The sequence below is a fragment of the Falco peregrinus genome, chromosome Z (genome assembly GCF_023634155.1).
Source record: "Falco peregrinus isolate bFalPer1 chromosome Z, bFalPer1.pri, whole genome shotgun sequence".
NCBI lineage: Eukaryota > Metazoa > Chordata > Aves > Falconiformes > Falconidae > Falco > Falco peregrinus.
Genome location: NC_073739.1, coordinates 2,602,343 through 2,621,989, shown reverse-complemented (window position 1 = coordinate 2,621,989; position 19,647 = coordinate 2,602,343). Strand labels below are relative to the sequence as shown.

Sequence of the window (19,647 nt, the reverse complement as noted above, 5' to 3'; positions counted from 1 at the left end):
TATGAGAGCATGCTTAAGCAACAGGAACGAACATGCCATCAGAAAGTACTGTTTTACAATGCCACAGGAGCTGCTGCCCTGCATTTAAATTATACAGAGAGAAATTTATTGTGGGGAAAGGTGAAAACAGAAAACCATAAGATCATAAACTTAATACTATAATGATGTTGATCTTTGGAAGACATTTCAAAGATGTACATCTGAAACTCCTCCAGACACAAAAGTGTTTCTATGGGAGTGTTGAACATAAAAAGGCAGCGTTGAATCTTCTGAATGATGGGAAGAATAAGGGGATAGCTATCCCAGATTCATAAAAGACACAAAGACAGACCTGTCCAGTGAACCAAATTGTGATGTTTTAGAGCATCTTGCTGCCATATGCCTTGTCCACTACTTCTGCCCCAGATTTCCATCCTGTCTGAGAAGCAAATGTGTGCTGACAGCCATGACACTGTAAAGTCTAGTATCTGATTTTAAACTCCTGAAAAATGTGAGTTTGTGCTCAGAAAACAAGATTTACTCGGGAAAATCCTATAGGAACACCTTCCCTTCTTCCAGTTCTTGCAGCTCAGTAACCTTCAGAAGGGAAATGGGAGCAGACAGGTGGAAGATGTGGGTGTCTTAAATCAGCGCTGTTAATTGCAAAGTGACTGAGAGTCAAAAGCCTTATATGGATGCAAGTAAAGAGCAAAATATGGTCCTTTAAATCACACTAAGCATATGAAGAATGCATTAAACAGGCTGTGTATATAAGGACTAACTGCTTACCAGACAGACACAACTACATGTATAGCTTCTTGCCAAAGAAACTATGCATGTGCTCAACTTCATACAGCAGTCTATTACCCTAACATGCAGGAAAACAGTTGCAGTATTTTACAGGAAGATACTGAAACTAAAGGTTCATTATTATAGCTGTGAATTAATAAAAGAGATCCATGAAATTTTACTTAATGTAAGGTATGAATACCAGTTATCAGGGGGAAATGTGAGTTCTGAAACCGGAGTTGTATTGCCTTGCATATGGGGATGGAGACATTCTAGATGATGACGCAGCCTCTGATTGACTTGGGACTTGCAGGAGCTAATAGTATGAGCAAAGAAGATGAAGGAAATAAGTGAAAAATTTAGAAAGACTCAACTTAGTCACATATTTGTGCAAAGACAGTTTATACTCAAGCATACGCAGTATGTAAGCACAAATCAGTTCTTTTCACACACCCATGTCTAATTAGGTGCCCCTTTGATATTTGCAGATATGAATTCCACATGTGTAAGTTAGGGTCACACAAATATTTGTTTAGTTTCACACACCAAGCTTTGAAAACGTCACCTTTGCAAAAGACCTATTTGATTTAACCTGAAGTAGACAGACTTGCCAGATGATGGCTGCTTAGGATTTCTAGAAGAACGGGTAGATTTACAGAGTAGAGAAATGAGGAAAAAGTTCTGGTATTTCAGCTTCCTTGACTGAGAAGTGAAAGTGAAAAGGAAATTGTGAGAGTAAGAAAATATGACGTCGCTATGTTTAGAAGCGGTGGTGTTCTTTGCCAGCAGAAAAAGGAATGGATTCTTTTCCCTACCATATGTTAAATCTTTTTGTGGTTTTACAAAGAAGACTTCTTACATACTCTTTCTTTTTTGTAGGTTAAAACATTCAGTTGAGCAAGAAGGAGTAAAGTTCTTGAAATCCCACTAAGCACAGCCTTAATGCAAGTGATTTTTGTGTTTTGAGGTTCTACAAACTAAAGTGGATGTGTATTGCCCTTTTCAATGCCTAGGTGATTCATGGGTGAGATGGTGTTCACACAATGAATCAACAAATTCTTGTAATTTTTTTCCCTCTTTGCTTGCATGAGGGTGGTTTAAACCACAGTTTTGCTTCACAGCTAGGGAGTAAAGGGTGCACACAAGTTAACACTGTCCTGAGTGGTAGTTGTTAAATTTCTATCAAAGAATACACCAATTCACCTTAACAGCTCTTCCTTATAGCAAAATGGAAAGGACGCAGCATAGTCTGATATTGTTCCTTCCAACCATGGGATGAGTTTCCTTAATGCAGATTGAATCTGTTTTGTAGCCAACATCAGATACTCATTCAGATCTTAATTACCGGATTTTAAGTGACTATCAAGATCACTGTTTGAAAGAATATGAAAATGTAATACCCTCTAGCAAAGTTAGACAAAAAATGAGGGCATGAGAATAGAGTCTAATATGTGGAGGAAAAAAAGGAAACTTTATCTCATCACTGCTGGGAAAACTTACTCACAACCATTTATGTAGCTTCCCATTTTCCAAGAAATGTCTGGAAGTCCCAAAAGTTCACATTTTTATGCCTGAGATGCAGTTATTTATTGTTCATGGCTCATTATCTCCTAATTACTTGATAAATTAGGTACATATTTATGAAGTAAGCCTGAAAAAACACCACACGTATTTGATTCACTTACGTTAATAAGTGACTCAATAAATATTACATTCATATACTGGTATAAGAAAAGAACATATTTTTTAAGAGTTTATCAATAAACAGCCAGATTTTCTCCTGTGGAAACTGACATGTGGTTACTAGAGTGCAAAGAACAGTTCTGGTTAAAATCAACTACAGGGCCTCTAAAACTGCTTTGTCACAAATACAAGATTTTTCATCTAGATCATTCAGGTTTGCAAACTTATTTGACTGGATCAAATGCAAACTTATTTGACTGGATCAAATGCAAACTTATTTGACTGGATCAAAAAAAGATGCTTCTTCAAGGAGAAATCTGTCAATGTTGGTTTTTTTTTTCCTGGGGGAAAAAACAAACAAACAAACAAACCAAAAAAAAAAAAAATAAAAAAGAAAAACCAACCAAAGAGAAGGTTGCTTCTTTAATAGACTGAACATCAGTTTGAACTGTCGTCCACTCCACCCAGATGTTTTGCATTACTGTACTCTTTGCATCATGCATGCAATATGCTATCTCCTTTGTCCTTCTGATTCAAGACATGAGGCAGATTTTCCTAATAAAATTCATGAACTTATTAGCAGCAAGAAAGCAAATTATCTCACCAACAGCTGCTCATATCAAAGACTATCTTGACATTTTTTAATCTATCCCTTTTATACTGAACAACCTGCATGAAGTTGATTTTGGATGGAGTATATGACTTTAAAGAGATACTGTATTTTTTTCTCTCTCTATTTATTTTATGCTTTCACTGTGCAGCATTCCCCACCCCACCCCCCGCCCGCCTTCTCTCTCACCACTGTTTAAATAAGGATTCAGAATAATGGAGGAATATTAAAACAATATATTTTCAAGGAAATCACACTACACAACTTTAGACATGGTTTAACTTTGTGATGACCAAATAAAGATTTTAATATCTTCTGTGATATTTAATAATAATTTCAGGATATCTGGGTATGCTTTGTGGAGAAGAAAATTATTATTTTTAAGATTATATATATTAAATACATAATAATTTTTATATATGCATTTTCAGCATAACCAGTTCCAGAAAATTTTTAACCATGTGTCTAATTTGAACCATTTGAGCAGTTTCTCTGCACTCGGAAATATGGTTTGTGTGTTTACATTGAAGTATGTACTTTAGAACCTGGAACAACACAGACCCTACAGATAGAAAAAGAAATCGGTTTGAGTCACTGCCAACTGCCAAAACAACAAAAAAATATTTTAAGTTAGAACAAAACTTGGAAATAGTGAATTATTTCTGTGAATAACAGCCAAAATAAATTATTTTAAAATATAAGTAATGTTGAGACAGTCAAGATTAATGGTTTGACATCTTCCAGCACGTTTAGAGCATGATGCCTATGCAGAGAAGTTGCTTTACTCAATTTTTACGTACTTTTGTATGTTAATTTGTTTGCTGCTCTGTTAAGTTTGTTCTGTCTGTCCTTTCCATGCTACCAACTGTGGCAGAGGACAGTCTGGAATGTTCCTCTGACTCTGAGAGTTATGCCAGCTGGAGTTTAAATTACTTCCAAACTGGACAAGTCTAAGAGTGAGAACAGACTAAAAAAAATAAAAATTCGTGCTCTGGGTTACAAACTGAGCCAGAAACCTCTCCTTATGACACTGACTCAGTACCTGTTCATTCACTCATTTCAGGAAGCAGAAAGGTGGATAGGGGATGTGGAGTTTTGTTCATTACTTATGAGACATGTGGTAGCATAAGGATGATTCAAAATCTGATACTGCAGCTATAAGAGTTTCTCTATAACTCCTACTGTATACTCCAACTTACCCAGTGTTTTGACATCAAAACATGAGCCAAGTGAAATGAAAAATAATTTTTAAAATCTAAATGCAGCATTTATTCCCACTTACAAAATATGTACAAGATTAGAGAAAATTAATGGGATTCTTGTAAAAAGAAATTTAAAAACTATTAGTCTATCTTATTCGTAAGATAAAACTTAAAAACGTAACAAAAGGTCATGCATCCTCTTCACACCACTGCCCAAGGTTCTTTTCTTCCAGCTAAAAAACCAGCAAAGGCAACAGCTCTATCAGCTCTATGAACACAAACACTCTTAAGTAAAACCACTTGCTATTTCCTAACTTCGGAAGCCAGACAGTTAGAGGGGGAAAGATACATTATTTCCTGGTTACCCCACATATAAACATAGTATTGTGAAAAAATTATAACCTGTCAATCTATGCACAAAAGAACAATAACAAAAAGCATTTATCTTTCCACATTATTTATACTAAAACTGCCAAAGAGGACAAAAAATCAGTGAGTCTCTTTAGTCAGCACTTCCTAATGAAATCTGTATCCCAGCACCAAATAAAAACAGTAATCTTTCATTTCTGACCACAAAGAAACAGTATAAGAACAAGGATAACCAAGACTGTCACTCAGATTAGGAACTAACAGCAAAATTGTTGCTGCTTTGCTCTCATCATCTAATGGGAAAGCAGACAGATTACCTGCATGTCCCATTACTGGTACCCAGTTCCCACAGCAGTGAGCAAAGGTAATAAAGAGCAAAACCAATTTATCTGTCCTGGACACCTAAAGGGATAGATCTTTTGCTTCTTCACCTTGTTGCTCCTAATCCTGTCCTTGTTACCTGACCCTTACAGTGATCTGAGGGAATGAAAGGCAAATTACTTCAACTGTGTCGTCTTTTCTTTCCTCTTTCCCTCTGTTCACAACGTTTGCACTTAGCGACTATTCTTAAGGAACACAGATTTGAATCACTCAGATTAATGCAAGTTCACCTGCCCTGGCAAAGAAGCGTCTCCCCCTGAAGCTCTACCTCCTGAGGCTCCAAGCAGTTGCTCCACACATATCACTTAGATTAATAAATCAGGTTCTCTCTGTTATGCAGCATTTAAAAAGACAAGCTGCACCCAACCACCACCACCTCCTCCTTCTCAGGGTGAGGTACTAGTGAGGTCTATGGCACAGGATTGTCTGAAACAGATCGAGATCTTGCCATTTTCAGCATGGTCTGACTGACTTCTCAAAAACTCCTTCACCATATGACTGAAGCAGAGCCGGGTAAGAAACGTGTTGCTGTTAGTGTGCACGGCCTCTGTAATGTTTGCCTGTTGCTATAAACCCAGCAGAGAGCTTCAGGGATTTATTCCTCCTATACCTGGTCCAAGATATTACTGGAGATCTCCACAGCTATGTAAGCCTTGCTAAACTGCATATCTGAAAGAAGTACAGAGATCTACCTTCTTAGCAAAATAATAAAAGTTAAAGAATTGTTATATGGTGGTGGCTGCTTTGGTAAGGCGGCTCAAGCCCTTTGCATAGCTTCACCTTCACCGAGGAGAAAGGAAGCATAAGCAGAACCAACAGCCCTGTATACATTGTGGTCAGTGCCGTGACCTTGAGATGTTTGCCTGCCGAAGGCATTTTATCTGTGTTGATACTGGACTGCGAAATGGTGGAGGGCACTAGCTTTATCATGTTCGGCAGACTATTGTGTTTCGTCTAAGATAAGCTTTTTTTTGTTCTTTTTTTTTTTCACATTGACGATTTTGTTCTCTGGGGGTCACCACGCCCTATGTCTTCAGTATTCTGTGGTCATTCCCAAACTGATCAAAAATCCACAGATCTCCCATAGTAAAGTTCCTGACCTCAGCCTGGAAATAATTCCCTCATCCAGGAAATAGCTGGAACATGTAGCTACCGACAGTTGCTGTGGAGAAGGACAGCACTGCCTAGTTATTCAAAGTTTTCCAATGTAAGTCACATGCAGCAAAAGGGAAGACAACATTTCTTCCACCAGCTTTTGAATTCTGCCTAAAAATCTTATCCAGTCTGCTGGTGGACAAGTGGAGTGCAGCTGACATTTTCTGAGCCTTAGCCTGCAATCACAGTGGCTCATGCTATAGAATCACACAAAGAAGAGACTTTCTTCTCTTTCCCTGCCCTGAAGTTCTCCATAGATGAGCACTGCTTGCAATTCACCTTGCATTACCAAACACTTCTGTCCTAGCGAAACACTCTTACTTGAACTGACAAAAACCAGAGGGTTTTGTTTGGAGAGGTCTTGGGCTAGGCAGTGGAGAAGTTTGCAGAGAGACAATTATTGTCCACTCTCATCATACAAAGGTCTGTCCTGCTACATGCTATGAAGGCTGCTGCTTTCTACGTTTCTTCTATAAAAGTGCGCTCCAATTTTGAGCTTTAGACAGATGAAGCATTGAATAAAGAGTCCCTCGGTCAGCAGCAGTGGTTGACTTGGGTACATTCTTGATGTGGCTGTATTGAAACAATTAAAACAACATGGACCTCATTCATGACAACAGTTTTGTCTCAGAATTGGAAATTTCCAATCTCCAGCTAAAATGAAATCATAATGCCAAACCAAAGTGGCATAACCAAAGAGAAATAACAAAGGTGCATGAAACAAAGTCAAAATGAAAGAGCAAATCTGAAATAAAACGGTCAAATCCAGAGCAAAATTGTCAACACATGTTTTGAGTCAAGCAAAACATGTTTTGCTGAAAGATTTGCCAAAATCAACACAGATCTATGAACGAATTCAGGTTTAATAAATCAGTGTTTTTCAGCAAAAAGCAGATTTATGTTTAAAAAATTCAACCACCTCTGTGTATGAAGTTCACCAAGTTCAGTTTTGCTGCAGGTATGTAAGACAGATCCTGTATACTAGTGAGTTTGACTAGTGAGTTTCTGGAGTGCGGTTACACCAACTACAGATGCTGTGGTTTAAATGCCCCATCCAAAGCCATGATTCCCACAGACTTCAGCAAATTAGATCTGGCAAGACCAGGGGGCTGTAGGATGGAATTAAATAAATACCCTATAGCCCTTTGCAACAACTAACTATTAAATAGGTACCCATTAAAAACGATATTTTTTTTCCGGATTGGGTATTTTCCGGATACAATGTTTTATTCTCTTAGAAATAAATGTAAATGTTCAGCATCAGTTGTTCTGCCCTTTTTTTTTTCTTTTTTTTTTTAATTGCAAATATGTTAATCTAAGTCCTATATGTTAACACTTGAAAAACTTTTTCCTCTGATGATGGTCTTCAAGGAGCTTCAAGTACTTAATCATGTGTCTAACATGAAACTTCCATAAGCTCCATCATATACATAATTAGGTACCTTTCAGAAAAAAAAAACACAACTAAAAAGTCTGGTGAAAGCCTTGGAGGGATGAGATGAAACACATGGATAATGTTTCAGAAATTCAGAGCCATGTGGTTTCTGTAGAGTGAAAACCACTTGTGATCAAAGTGAAGAAGGTTTTTTATCTTTTTTTTAACAAGATTTTTAGATTCTAAATCATGTATTATTAGTCTGGGCCACTTTTATTTTCACAAAGTCAACGAACTTTGTACAATGTAATTTTGTAACCAAAACACTGCTGAAGTTAAAATCCTGAACTTAACTGTACTATTAGATGTTGTCCAGGTTGGCTCTTTTATTGAAACTAGTGCTTATAATTTTCAGGTTGAATTTACTGCTTTGGTTACTGTTTTTCGTGCATTTTAATGAATAAGATTCCTTTTAAAAGTAAGTAAAATACAGACTGAGCTTCCTTTTAACTGCAATTTAAAATTAATATTTTGAGATTTTCCACCAAAGAAACTTTAAAGAAACACTAAAAAATCACAGGATAAGAGTGAAGACTCTAAGCAGGGCTGAAGAAAGAGATATCCTCTTTGTCTTTGAAATGACTAAAACAGATGCCTGTTTTGCCACAAATCTATTGCTTCAGACATCAGACTCATCCCTTCTGTGGCTTGGAGGCATTTGTTTTGGTGGCTTTACTCAGGGAGTATAGTATTACTCAGCATAAGTAGAAGTGGCAGATGCGGGTCCTTCATCACTGCCATTTCACTTCAGACTAAATGTGCAACATGTGGCCGTTACCCTCAGAGCTGAGTCAACGGGAACTTCCCTAGCATTCACACAGGAGGCAGAGGGAACTTTATGGGGATGCTGTAAAAAACCTGAGATCATTCCACGAACTTCTGTGCTGCAGACCTTCGATGCCGGTTCTACCTGGATAGCTGGCTTGTGTTCTCACAGACACTCTGTATTTTCCCTTTAGCTGACCAAGATCTCATGAACACATGTAACAACATCCCTTTTTTTCTTCTTTTTCAGCAGCAGGCATTTTTTGCTGCTGTGACTGGGTATTTGGGTGAGGAGGGAAACACAGCAATGTAATGTGAGACACATAATGAGCACAGTAAGAGCTATAAGCACTGGACTGGAGTTACATGGAAGGAGTTAAGGTCTTGGGGAGGACAGTTTTTTGTCTGGCATGGTGGGAATTGCTGTGTAAAAGCTTCATATTGGGCTAAAAGCTGTCAGAGCTTGGGGCTAGCGGACTTCATGTGATAGACTACTGCACTGAAATTTTGAAGTAGACATAATGGGAAGTTCTGGAAGAAACTTCCAGGCAAAAGATTATTTGAAACAAGGACTTAAATTCAAGCCTCCTGTTATGCTGTAGAGACATTTTTTTTCTTTCTCTCCAGGAGAGAGTGACTCACTCTACAGCCAGTGCTTCAGGCAGCTGCTTGAGATGTGAAAGACCAAGATGTTAGGCAGCGAGTCTCATTACTCACCACTTGCATAAATCTTTTAGCAAAAGCAATAAAGAATTACAGCTGGTTCCTCTGAGATCCCAAGCACCTTCTGAGAGAGGGAGAGAGCTTTCAGTAACTTCTGAAATACGTGGTAAACAGGTACCCTGAAAGAGGGTACACGGTTCAGCATTACACTCCTTCATTTCCCTACACAAAATCAGATGTATCTGGCAAAACCTGAGTCATCTAGCTAGCAGCATTTAACTACTTCTGATGTAATGTTGATTGCAATTAAAATTGCTAGAGAGCAGCCCACTGTCTACCAAAATGTGTTTGTTCTGTTTAGTCTTCTTTTTTCCTTGCAGAAGCGTTGATAGTCAGACTGTCTACCTCCTGGGTTGCAAACATGAAATAATTATTCTCCATGTATCAAGGGCAAGAATTTGCAGAAAAAGCAGTTATACAATAGGCAACAACCCAATACTTATCAAGGATGTTTTTAGAATGAATGGTACGTCACTAGGATTTGTCAACCAAAACTTCCAGAAAGAACATTGAAAAGGCACATGTTGTTCGAAAGGGGTGAAATTCATACAAACAAACAGAAAGCTGGAATTTCTTCTGACTAAAGGCAAGATTACAGGCAAAATGTCCAGCCCCTACTTTGGTCTTTTAGGGGGACTAATGAATTTCATCCCCATTAAAGTCAATTTTACCCACGACACCTAAACCCAATCATAAAACAATTTAGGTGAGGAAAAGAAGGAGTGATATGAAAAAACTCTCCTCTACAGATTAGAGCACACGCTCCTGAACTTAACTAGTCCTTATTCCTGTATGCAGATCCCTTGAAGTCCATTAGGACTACTTCCATGTGCAAAGTTTTGGAACTTCTTACCCACAAGCAGTAAAGGAAAAAAAATATCCTGTTCTAAAATATGGGGAAGAAGAGTGTCTGAGAACAGCTAGACTGTAATATTACACCAGATGTTGGTATTTGTTCTCAAGCAGTAAGGTTTGCTCATAAATAAGTCTTCAATGCCTGAGTTGGAAAGATCTGCAGCTGCAGTTAGTTCATCATCCACAAAAATGGGGACAGTACAGGCTGAACATTTCAAACAGTTCTGACTTACAGCCACAGGACTACATCCAAACCCCCTAGATATTCATAGTTAAAGGCCAAGTACTGAACTTTTAACTCAACGCAAGTAGCCTTTACACATTCATGTCAATGGTACTACCTGCAACCACAGGAACTTCCTTGAAAAGAGAGGCCTGCAGGAAAACCATTGAGCGGTCCAACCTACTTTGCTGCTAAGAAGGCTGCACATCTCAGGAAGCAGGATATTCAGCTGGGAAGAAGTACTCATCGCTTAGAGGTGACGCACCTTCCAACAGTATCAGTGTCCTCTTGCACCAAGAATGCTCCTGCACTGGAGGGAATCTTAAAGGACAGAAGTAAGGTGATGGGATCCTCTCTTAACATACACAGATAGCTGTCTGTGGTATTTGAAAGGGCTACACAGAAAGTGATATGTTGCACATCATGAGACACATGGATGGGTTTTTGGAGGTGTAGGGAAAGGGTAAGTAGTCATCACTAATGACAGAGAGAAATGTTGGAAGGATGTTCTGGAGGAGGCCAGGCAGATGAGGCCAGGACTTCCATGGTGTTGGTCTACGAAGCACTGCCAGTTCCAGGAAGGAGTGGGAGACAGGCAGGGATCTGGAACTGATGCACAAGTGAGATGATATAGGGAAGAGAAACCCGTGTCCACTGGAAGTTGGTGAACCTTTTGGGACAAAAGGAACTTATGCAAGGATAGGCTGCACTGTAGTAATAGCAGAGGCAGGCTGTTGGCACTGAAGATGGAAGAGATCACAGAGGAATATTTAACTCCAAAGCCAGAGGAAAGCTGACAGGTGGGGAGGAGATCTGGTTTAGATTAATGTACTCTACCAAGTGAATGTGGCAAATGCTTTATGAGCCTCTGAAAATACCAGGAGGGAAACAAGGAGCAGTAAGAAAGGCAATTTAGACCATCCACAGTACTAGCCGACTGGCACACGAAATACTGAGTAAGTGAAAGGAGAATTTCCAATTGCTTCAGAAACCTAAAAAATATGATGGGACAAAATGCCCAGAATCCAGAGATAGACCCCAAACTACTTGTGTCTCAGAGACCTGAAAAAGGCCAAGCTTGTATCCAGTCAGTATACAGCCTCTCACTGCCATCGCTGGAGGCAGAATACCAAGCTAAATGACAAGTCATTCACCTGGATCAGTAGGACATTTCTTCTGTTCATATGTTCATTGATATGACACAAAGATAACAGGGTGCACTCAGGCACCAAAATTTGTAGCATCCACAGATTCATGGTGACTGTAGGTACACTGTGTGTAAAAGCACTACTCAGTCTGAAATCTTACCTTGAAGCTTTGCCTATCTTTATCTGCCAGTATTACTTTAAGACACTTGTTCTAGTTTGGCTTTTCTCTCTTTTTTGTAAAGCCATAGTGATCAACTATTTTGTAAAAAATCATGCATGCCACAAGAACTGAAACAAAAACACATATTAAAGAACACATTTTTCAGGTTTAACTTCATAAGTGTGCTGAAAATAATAACTAAAAAAAAGCTTACGTTCATAGCAGTAGGCATCAAACTTGCTATCTGGGTAAGGAAAGCCTGTTTGGTTCTCATAGCGATACAGGGTTCTCACCCCAAGTAAACCTCCACCACACTGGGGCCTTGCCACTGAGGCTGGGTAACGAACACTGCCATCCGCCAGCCAGCCATAGTCACACTGGTCAAAGCCATTCCTCCAGGCAACATACAGGTTCCCAACAGAAGCAAGAACACCATCTCTTTTCCGACACAGCTCTTTGGCTTCCTCAAAGGTGAGCTTCTCGGGGACTGAGACATGAACCACTTCATCTAGAGGAAGAAAACAAAGATTACAAAGACTGAGTATCACATTCCACCAAGTCAGCTTAGTTCCCTTCTTCCAGTCAGTGTCGTACAAAGTTGGGGATATTTTCCAAAATTTGTTTGAATACTTTTTTTGCATAAAAATAATCAGATAGTTGGAAAATCAAACATCCCAGATCTGAATATGAAAATGAACCTACCACAAAGCATGAGCATTTGTATGCAAACTTTATGCCATGATGTACACTGTGGTTGGAGATTGAGTTCCTCCCTTGAAGTCTTGAAGCTTCTCTGTGACCTCTGTTGGGACTAGACTTTCCAACTAAACTGCACTAATTAAATCCAGTGCAACAGAATTTACTTTCTCAGTAAAACAAATCTTTTATATCTGCAAGCCTCTTACCTCACCTTTTTAGTTATCACTAGAATCTCACTTGAGACACACAAAAAAAGCAAATGTTCTTTGCTGCTCCACAGCAGCTTCTAATGTCATATTTCCATCAGTCTTCATCTTGTCCCACAGGGAAACAAAGGTGAGGGAATGCACTAGACTTGTTGCATGCACAAGGCCCCTTTCATGTGAAAAAGCTGAATTAGTCTAGAATGCTGGTAGTATAGTTTAGCTTCCACAGAATAAAAATTTGTAAATAATAGCCATCCAGTTGGAAACTAAATCAAAACAAATAGCCCATATAATATTTTACTTCCAACTTAAAGCACTATTATGCAGTTGGCTTGGTTGCCTCATCCACCCAAACACTATAAACAAAATCAGGGATCTAATGTTCCTGTCCTGGGAACGAAACAGTAAACTGACTCCTTTCTAGTTTTTGCTCAGACTCCAGATGGAACTGGTGAGATCTAAAATCAACATGTTCAGCTGTAGAAAACAGTGTGAATTCAAAATATTTATTACAAGATAGAAAATTCTCTTCCTCAACTACAGTAGCCCAGAACACAACAGTCATTGTTGCAGAAAAGCACTGCCTATTCATATTGGACATGCAATCTGTCTCACCTCTGCAGTTGTCTCAAGGCAACCTAGCAAAAGGCAGACAGAAACTACATCACCCCAAGCAGTTTCATTCACATCAATATTACGCTTGTTTCAGTCTTGAAAGGAATGCAAGTGTGAAAGGAGGCAATGTGCCAATTTTCTTTTTCCTCCTAGGTGGAAACTCTGATTTGTTATTACAGCTGTAATATCAATTCTGTAGTGTAAATTTCTTTATACATGTTGAAGGGAGTTTCTAACTTAGAAATAGAGACAGAGCATGTCTATTGGAGAGGGACAGATGAGGAAAGCAAAGAATCATTCATCCTCAGAAGTAACAGAATGCTTCATTTAGCTCTTCAGACCACACAGATAATGCCCTTTTTTTTTAATTAAACACTTCTGCAGAAGACAGTTTTTTCTGCATCAAGGGTCAGGTCTGGTATCACAGCCAACACAGAATGATGGACGCAGTTATCCCACCATACTGTCCCAACACAGTCTCATGAAACAATGCAGCAAGGAAAGACCACTGCAGACCATCCTCCTTCATGCTCGTTTATCCTCTCACACAATAGCCATGATGTATATGAAAAAACAGCACTTCAAATGATTGCAATGAAATAGCAGATATTCATCTGGTTAGCCAAGAAAATGAGACGAGTAAGAAAAACAATGTGTTTAAACGCTTTCTAGAAACAAATATGATGGATCAAAACTTAAATAATGTTAAGCAATCCCACAACATTCCTCCTGGGAGAGACTTACTGAAGACACAGGAAAATGCGTAAATAGTGCAAAATTACTAGCAAAGCAATTTTTCCATCAACTGATCTGGACGCTGCCTCCAAATGGAGCTTGTGCATAACATCATTAAAATTAGGGTTATTTATTCCTCTGAGCTGTCATCTGCACTCTGCTGAATGAAAGAAACTTAGTGAAGTGTTATGTCTTCCTATAAAATTTCTAAATGCAGGGCTCAGTCAGTACTTGTGTAAGAGGTCCCTTTACAGAGAACTTACTTATCCAAGTTGCACCACAGCATTTCTATGTGGAAATCTGCCCTAAATTTGCCTTGGATTATGCCTATATATGCAATATTGATAATACTGCACATATAAAATGAGCGGTGTATCTTTCTTTGTATTGAATCTATTCTACTGACCCTACATCTATTTATTTGGTTCATCTCTTAAAGTCAGCTGCTGTCATACAGATACCAGCTTTGCCAAAGGGTGTTTCAACAGGTAAACTAAGTAGTAAAAACCCCTATGTATTTAAGAAAAAATGCATCCTAACCAGAACAGTCCAATAAGTGAAGTCCAGTCACATTCTTTGTCACCTACTTGGTATATTAATCTGTGACAATAAATTCACAAAGAAGGCAAAAATGTGCCAGAGCAATCAGGAAAATGCCCTTATTGTCATTCCATCATACCACGTAAATACTAACTTATATCAGGAATGCAGTGATAATATAAAGGGTACAGAGATGTTAAAACATGGCACCTTGCAATTGCTGTACTTAAAGAGTGTTTTCATATGATTCCAGAATTCTTATTTTTAAAAAATCCAGTGAAGTACAAAAAACAGATTCCAAATAGCAGTCATTTATATATGACTCCACAATTTGTCTGTCCAATTTGAAAATAAATTAAAGTTCTGTATGATTGAGTGTGCACTTAATGTGCATAATAATTTTTGGAACTAAATGTGAAAAGACAAAGCAGGAGTTTAATAAAGGCCTTGCTTGCTATATAAATCCAGAACACTTAGAAGTTGTCCTGCAACCTTCCAAAAGCACCTTCCAAAAATTTTTTTTCTAAAAACAGAGAGAGAGACAGAAAAGTTTATGTTTTCTGTTGAGCGCTTGGGAAAAAAACAGTGCTCAGAACACTTCTTCAGCTCAATGCCATGAGTTTGATTTACAGCAGATAACCTAAATTATGTGATGAGAAAGTTTAAGCAATCTTTCCTGCACTTCTTACCCGGAGTGGGCTGTGGGCATGCATGTATACCTCATCCAAAGCAGACTTAGCACTTCAGGGATATGGTGACTCATACAGCACAGAGACAACTAATCAGGACCTACTATTTGCGTACAGTAAGTGCAAACGCTTGGAACATGCAGGGATGACATTCTGTTACCCATGTCACCTCTCTGACGTGATTACTGCTAAGGCACTTGCTCACTACCAGTCTCCTTGGTCAGAAAAAGTTGGCTACCACGTTACTGATATTTTGGGTGCATGTTCTGGAAGCACTATCTAATAATCCCCTACTTTTTTATCCTCACAGCAATGTGGAAATTCAGTTTACCAGTATGTGAAAGAGCAATGGTCCTACTTAACTGTCAGCATGACTTCTTTCCTCATAGTGAGAACTTGGGTTAGAAACTACGTTTTTCCCCAGTCAGCCTACACATAAGCAATAGAGTAGGAAACACAGAAGAAAGCATGTGAAGAAAGGTGCTGATTGCTGAAGGGAGAAAAGCAAGAAGCTATAGGAACTTCCCCTGGCACTGCCAATCACTTGGGGAAAAATTGTACAGTGGAACTTAGGTTCTGCTGAGCTGTTTCATGGACTTGACCTCAAAACTGACACAGGCTTTCAAAAGGCCATGGAAAAAGGACTTTTTCTCCAATCCTGACTTCTAGCATGTCAGTCAATGTAGCTGAAACATCCTGACTCCTTCAAAGTACCAAAGAGAAAAGGATTTGACCCTTGCACAGAAACTTCCTCTAAAAATTAAAAAAAATTAACAGTGAAGCTCATAAAATGTATTTAATTGATGCAGTCTCTAAAAGTAACTGCTAGTCTTGGAAGCACAACAGGTTCCATATTTAGCACAAGGATTCATCCTGTCACGCTCGTAGAATGTCTTTATTATGATGTCTGAAAGCACCTAAATTCTCCAGCCAAAACACTGGAAACCAGGAAATTAAGAGACAAAACTGGTCAATAAACAAATAACATAGCCACCGACACCAAAGCAGGGCAGATTCAATTTTGTGTCTGTTAAAAGTCATGTATGATGTTTTTATAGCTGGAGTACACTACAAGTAACTTAGCAATACTATATGCAGGCAAACCCCAGGGCTTAGACCAGCAGATGAAGAGAAACTAGTTCTATAGTACCAGGGGGTGAAATGGAGACCATGACAGTGTTTAGACTGCAGACAATAATATAACATATATTATTGCTGGCTTCTGTTTAAAACCAAGCTTTAGGTTGACCATCCAGCCTCAGCAGTCAGACCACTCAAAGAATCCCCAGGACTTTCCTGTTACATGTGTTTGTTTTGCTAGGTTAAAATAGACATTTGATATAAGTCATGGTTTTCCCCCCCTTTATTTCAAATATATCAAGCCAGATAAAGAAGCCAGGTTTTTCTCTTGAAGACAAAAGCTGATTCACTGCAACCCCCAAGGAAAAAACTTAAGATCTACAGACTTATCAGCTGGTTTTATAGCAAGCTTCATTCCTTTGAAGGTTAATTCACTTGTTTTCTCTCATCGGGAGATGTCTCACTGACCTGGGCATGTTTTTAGATGTGAATTTCATGAATCATACATCTTCAAAGCAAGCACAGAAAAAAAGGCAGTCTAGAACCATAGCCGGGGGTCAATACACAACATGTATTGACTAGGGTAGAAGTTATGAATCTGGATGTAAGCCCTCCAGCACAGACCTCACCAGTTATTTCTTTTTCCATAGATGAAATGACAATTAAGGGATTGGTGGGCTGCTACTTCCTGGAGGAGATCTCAGAGCCTGACTACATGACACTCTCCTCCCGGAGCACAGCATCGTCTCCTCAACCTCACTTACCATCACCCACCATGCCAGAAACAACAAAATGATCTTCAAGTCACTTTCACCTACCAGATGAAGACATCGCATGCAAGTCCATGACAAAAGTTTTACAGATGTCTGAAGGATTCTCCCGAACTGCAGAGAAGCTTAAGAGGTAACCTGTCTCGTACTGAATGCTTTCGACACATCTAGTAACACACCAGCTGCTGTGGATGGTGGCTGGTCAGCCACCTATGAAATGTCCTCATTATTATCCAGTCAGCATGAGGGAATGACAAATACGAAGGAGACACTTATAATTATTTGATTGGAGTTTTTTTAGTCTTTTCCCCCATTTTTCTCTCACAGAGCAACAGGAGCTTTCATTATTACTATCACATCTAGAATTTGGTGCTCACTAGCTTTACTTTGTGGCTGGGCACTCAGATTACACAACTTCCACTACCTTCAGTGTCAACTAAAGAAAGACCTAAGAACATCCAAAGGGATATTAAATACAAAAAAACCCCTAATCATTCCCATAGCTGGAAATGCTTAACTCTCAACAATTTTAAACAAAAACAAGACAAAAAAGTTCCAGTACCTTTCCATCTTAGCTTCTTGGTGGTGTTCTTGTTTAAGGAAAGAAACATTATGACCCACAAAGAATTTGGCAGCTCCTTTTTTGACCATTATGGGTCTGTGGTGAACAGACCAGATCTCTTTATTAGCTGTTTCTGAGAGGTGGTGGAATCCACTGAACTCATCAAGGAAAGATGCCCTTACAGGGATGTTAGAGCTCCAGGTTTCTGTGACTACCATGGCAGATCAGGGTGCCAAGGGACAGGTATGAAAGATGTCTAAAAGTGACAAAATACCATCTTTTCTTGTGTTATATGGAACATTTTAAGGACATTTCCCAACCTGCAGCTATAACCTGATGTTACTGCTCCTCATGAACATTTGGTCACAGCCACATGGTCGGCAGTTCAAAGCTCAAGCACACACAAGACACTGCCATCATGACTTTCTTTTCCTCAGAAACACAGAATCTGTCCCAACCTTCATTTCTAGGACACAAACCAGTGTCCAAATAAGCAAGGAATGACATGGCCCCTTTTAGGGCTAGAGCATTTACCATGGCACCTTGAGGACCACATGTCCCAAGAATTTCCATTTCCTCCTCCTCTGTTTCTCCCTTTGGCCAAAAGGCTGACACAAAAAGGCAGCAGCAGCCACCAACAGACCTACTAGACTGCTTGTACACCAAGAAGGGAAGAAAGACTGCCCACATCTATCTGTCCTCTCCATGCGTGTGTGAAGATAATGGAGACCACACTACCCTTGCCTTGAACACTCTGGAAAAAAAGTTACAGATACATTTGAGCCAAAACACACCTGAAAACTTTCATCTGTCTTCACCATAGTCGTAGGCCCTGCAGGCTACATTCGGTTAGTCTGTTTATTGATCCAGCTCACGCTCCAGCCTTCTCCACCTTTCCCAAACTGCACAGGCAAAACACCTTGTCTCAGCTGCAGCTCTTTTCCTCCACCCTGCTACTGTTAAGGGCTGGTTCTCTGACACACCAGTCTAACAAAGAGGTATCCTTAACAAAGTCACAAATTACTGTGAAACATTTTCTAGGACTGGAAAACCACAAAGACCTAAGCAGCTAGGTTCAGCTTTAAAGCAGAAGGCTAGACAAGCTGAAGAAGTCTTTTTCTCTTACACGTTAGAACAAGTTAGTTGATTCCTTCTGATACAAATCAGCATTGTTTTAATTAAACTCTCCTGAATGTCTTAGGTCTATTCTATGCAAAACCATAAGCTCAGCAGGAATCCGCTGCAGTTGACAAGGCTGGCAGAGTATACTTTTCCCATAGGCTTGCCCTCAAGCCTGAAGAGTAGCATGGCAACTGCTATACCCCTACGGAGCTCTGCTGTAGCTGCAAAGTGTCGCTGGCTTTTACTAATACAGAGGGAGAAAACGAACTTTGCATTCTGTATGATTCTTCTTTTTTTATACCTTACTCTTACAAAAATCATTTAGACTTCAAGATTTTCAGATCTCCTCAAGGATGAGCTTTATCACATGATGAGCTCGAATACATGGTGCATGAAAACCACCATGGCAGTATTTCCTTCTTGGTTCACTCTGTTTGGGCTCTGTACCCACCTCGAGAACTCTTGGATCCATGACCCTGCATTAGGTCACACAGTTCAAGGCTGGAGAGGTGTCCAGTATAAGCCAATGCAAAGGCTGTGACTCTACCACAGGCCATGAACTAGGAAGAAAAGACCCTTTTCTCTGTGTCCTTGTTTTAAAATCAAATCTAGTCATTTCTCTAAAATCAGGATGGACTCCAGAGAAGGATTTCTGTTGTCCAAAACACAGAAGAAACTTCTTACCTGAAGCCGTATTTTAGACTATGGTTTCTTTAATTATTGTTAGTAGTAGTCTCATAGAAATTTCCATGACAACAGCAAAACTGCATGAGACTAGGTGGAAAGTATTTAAAGGACATCTGGTTTTGTTTTTTTTTTTTTTCTTCCCTGCACTCACTGTGGCAGGGGGGGAAATGGTGCGTGGAAGGGAGATTGTATAATCTTCCCCACAGCCACCCCAAAATAACTTTCTTAGCATGAGTCCCCATCTGCATATTACATACACTTGTTAGACATATATGGCTTCTGGCTTTGGCCAGAAGACAATGCTGCATGGAGTAGTTTGTGCTTTGGCTCCACACCACACACTCACAGCCCCTCACTTCATCAGTGGGCTTTGGCAAGCAGATCTCACTTTGTCTCTATTTCTGACACCACAGCACTGTCAAATCAATCACATACACGGTTATCTGAAGACAGAATGGAAACCCC

At 39.4% G+C, this 19,647-nt stretch overlaps 1 protein-coding gene across 2 annotated transcripts in view; it reads right to left on the bottom strand.

The window, feature by feature from the left end:
* The window catches only part of VCAN (versican), a 118,416-nt gene that overhangs the window by 60,189 nt on the left and 38,580 nt on the right, over positions 1 to 19,647 (bottom strand). For both annotated transcript variants that reach the window (XM_027784837.2, XM_055791502.1), the window contains exon 6: positions 11,692 to 11,985. In XM_027784837.2, the coding sequence (XP_027640638.2) occupies positions 11,692 to 11,985 (294 nt within the window). The remainder of the gene's footprint in view (positions 1 to 11,691; positions 11,986 to 19,647) is intronic.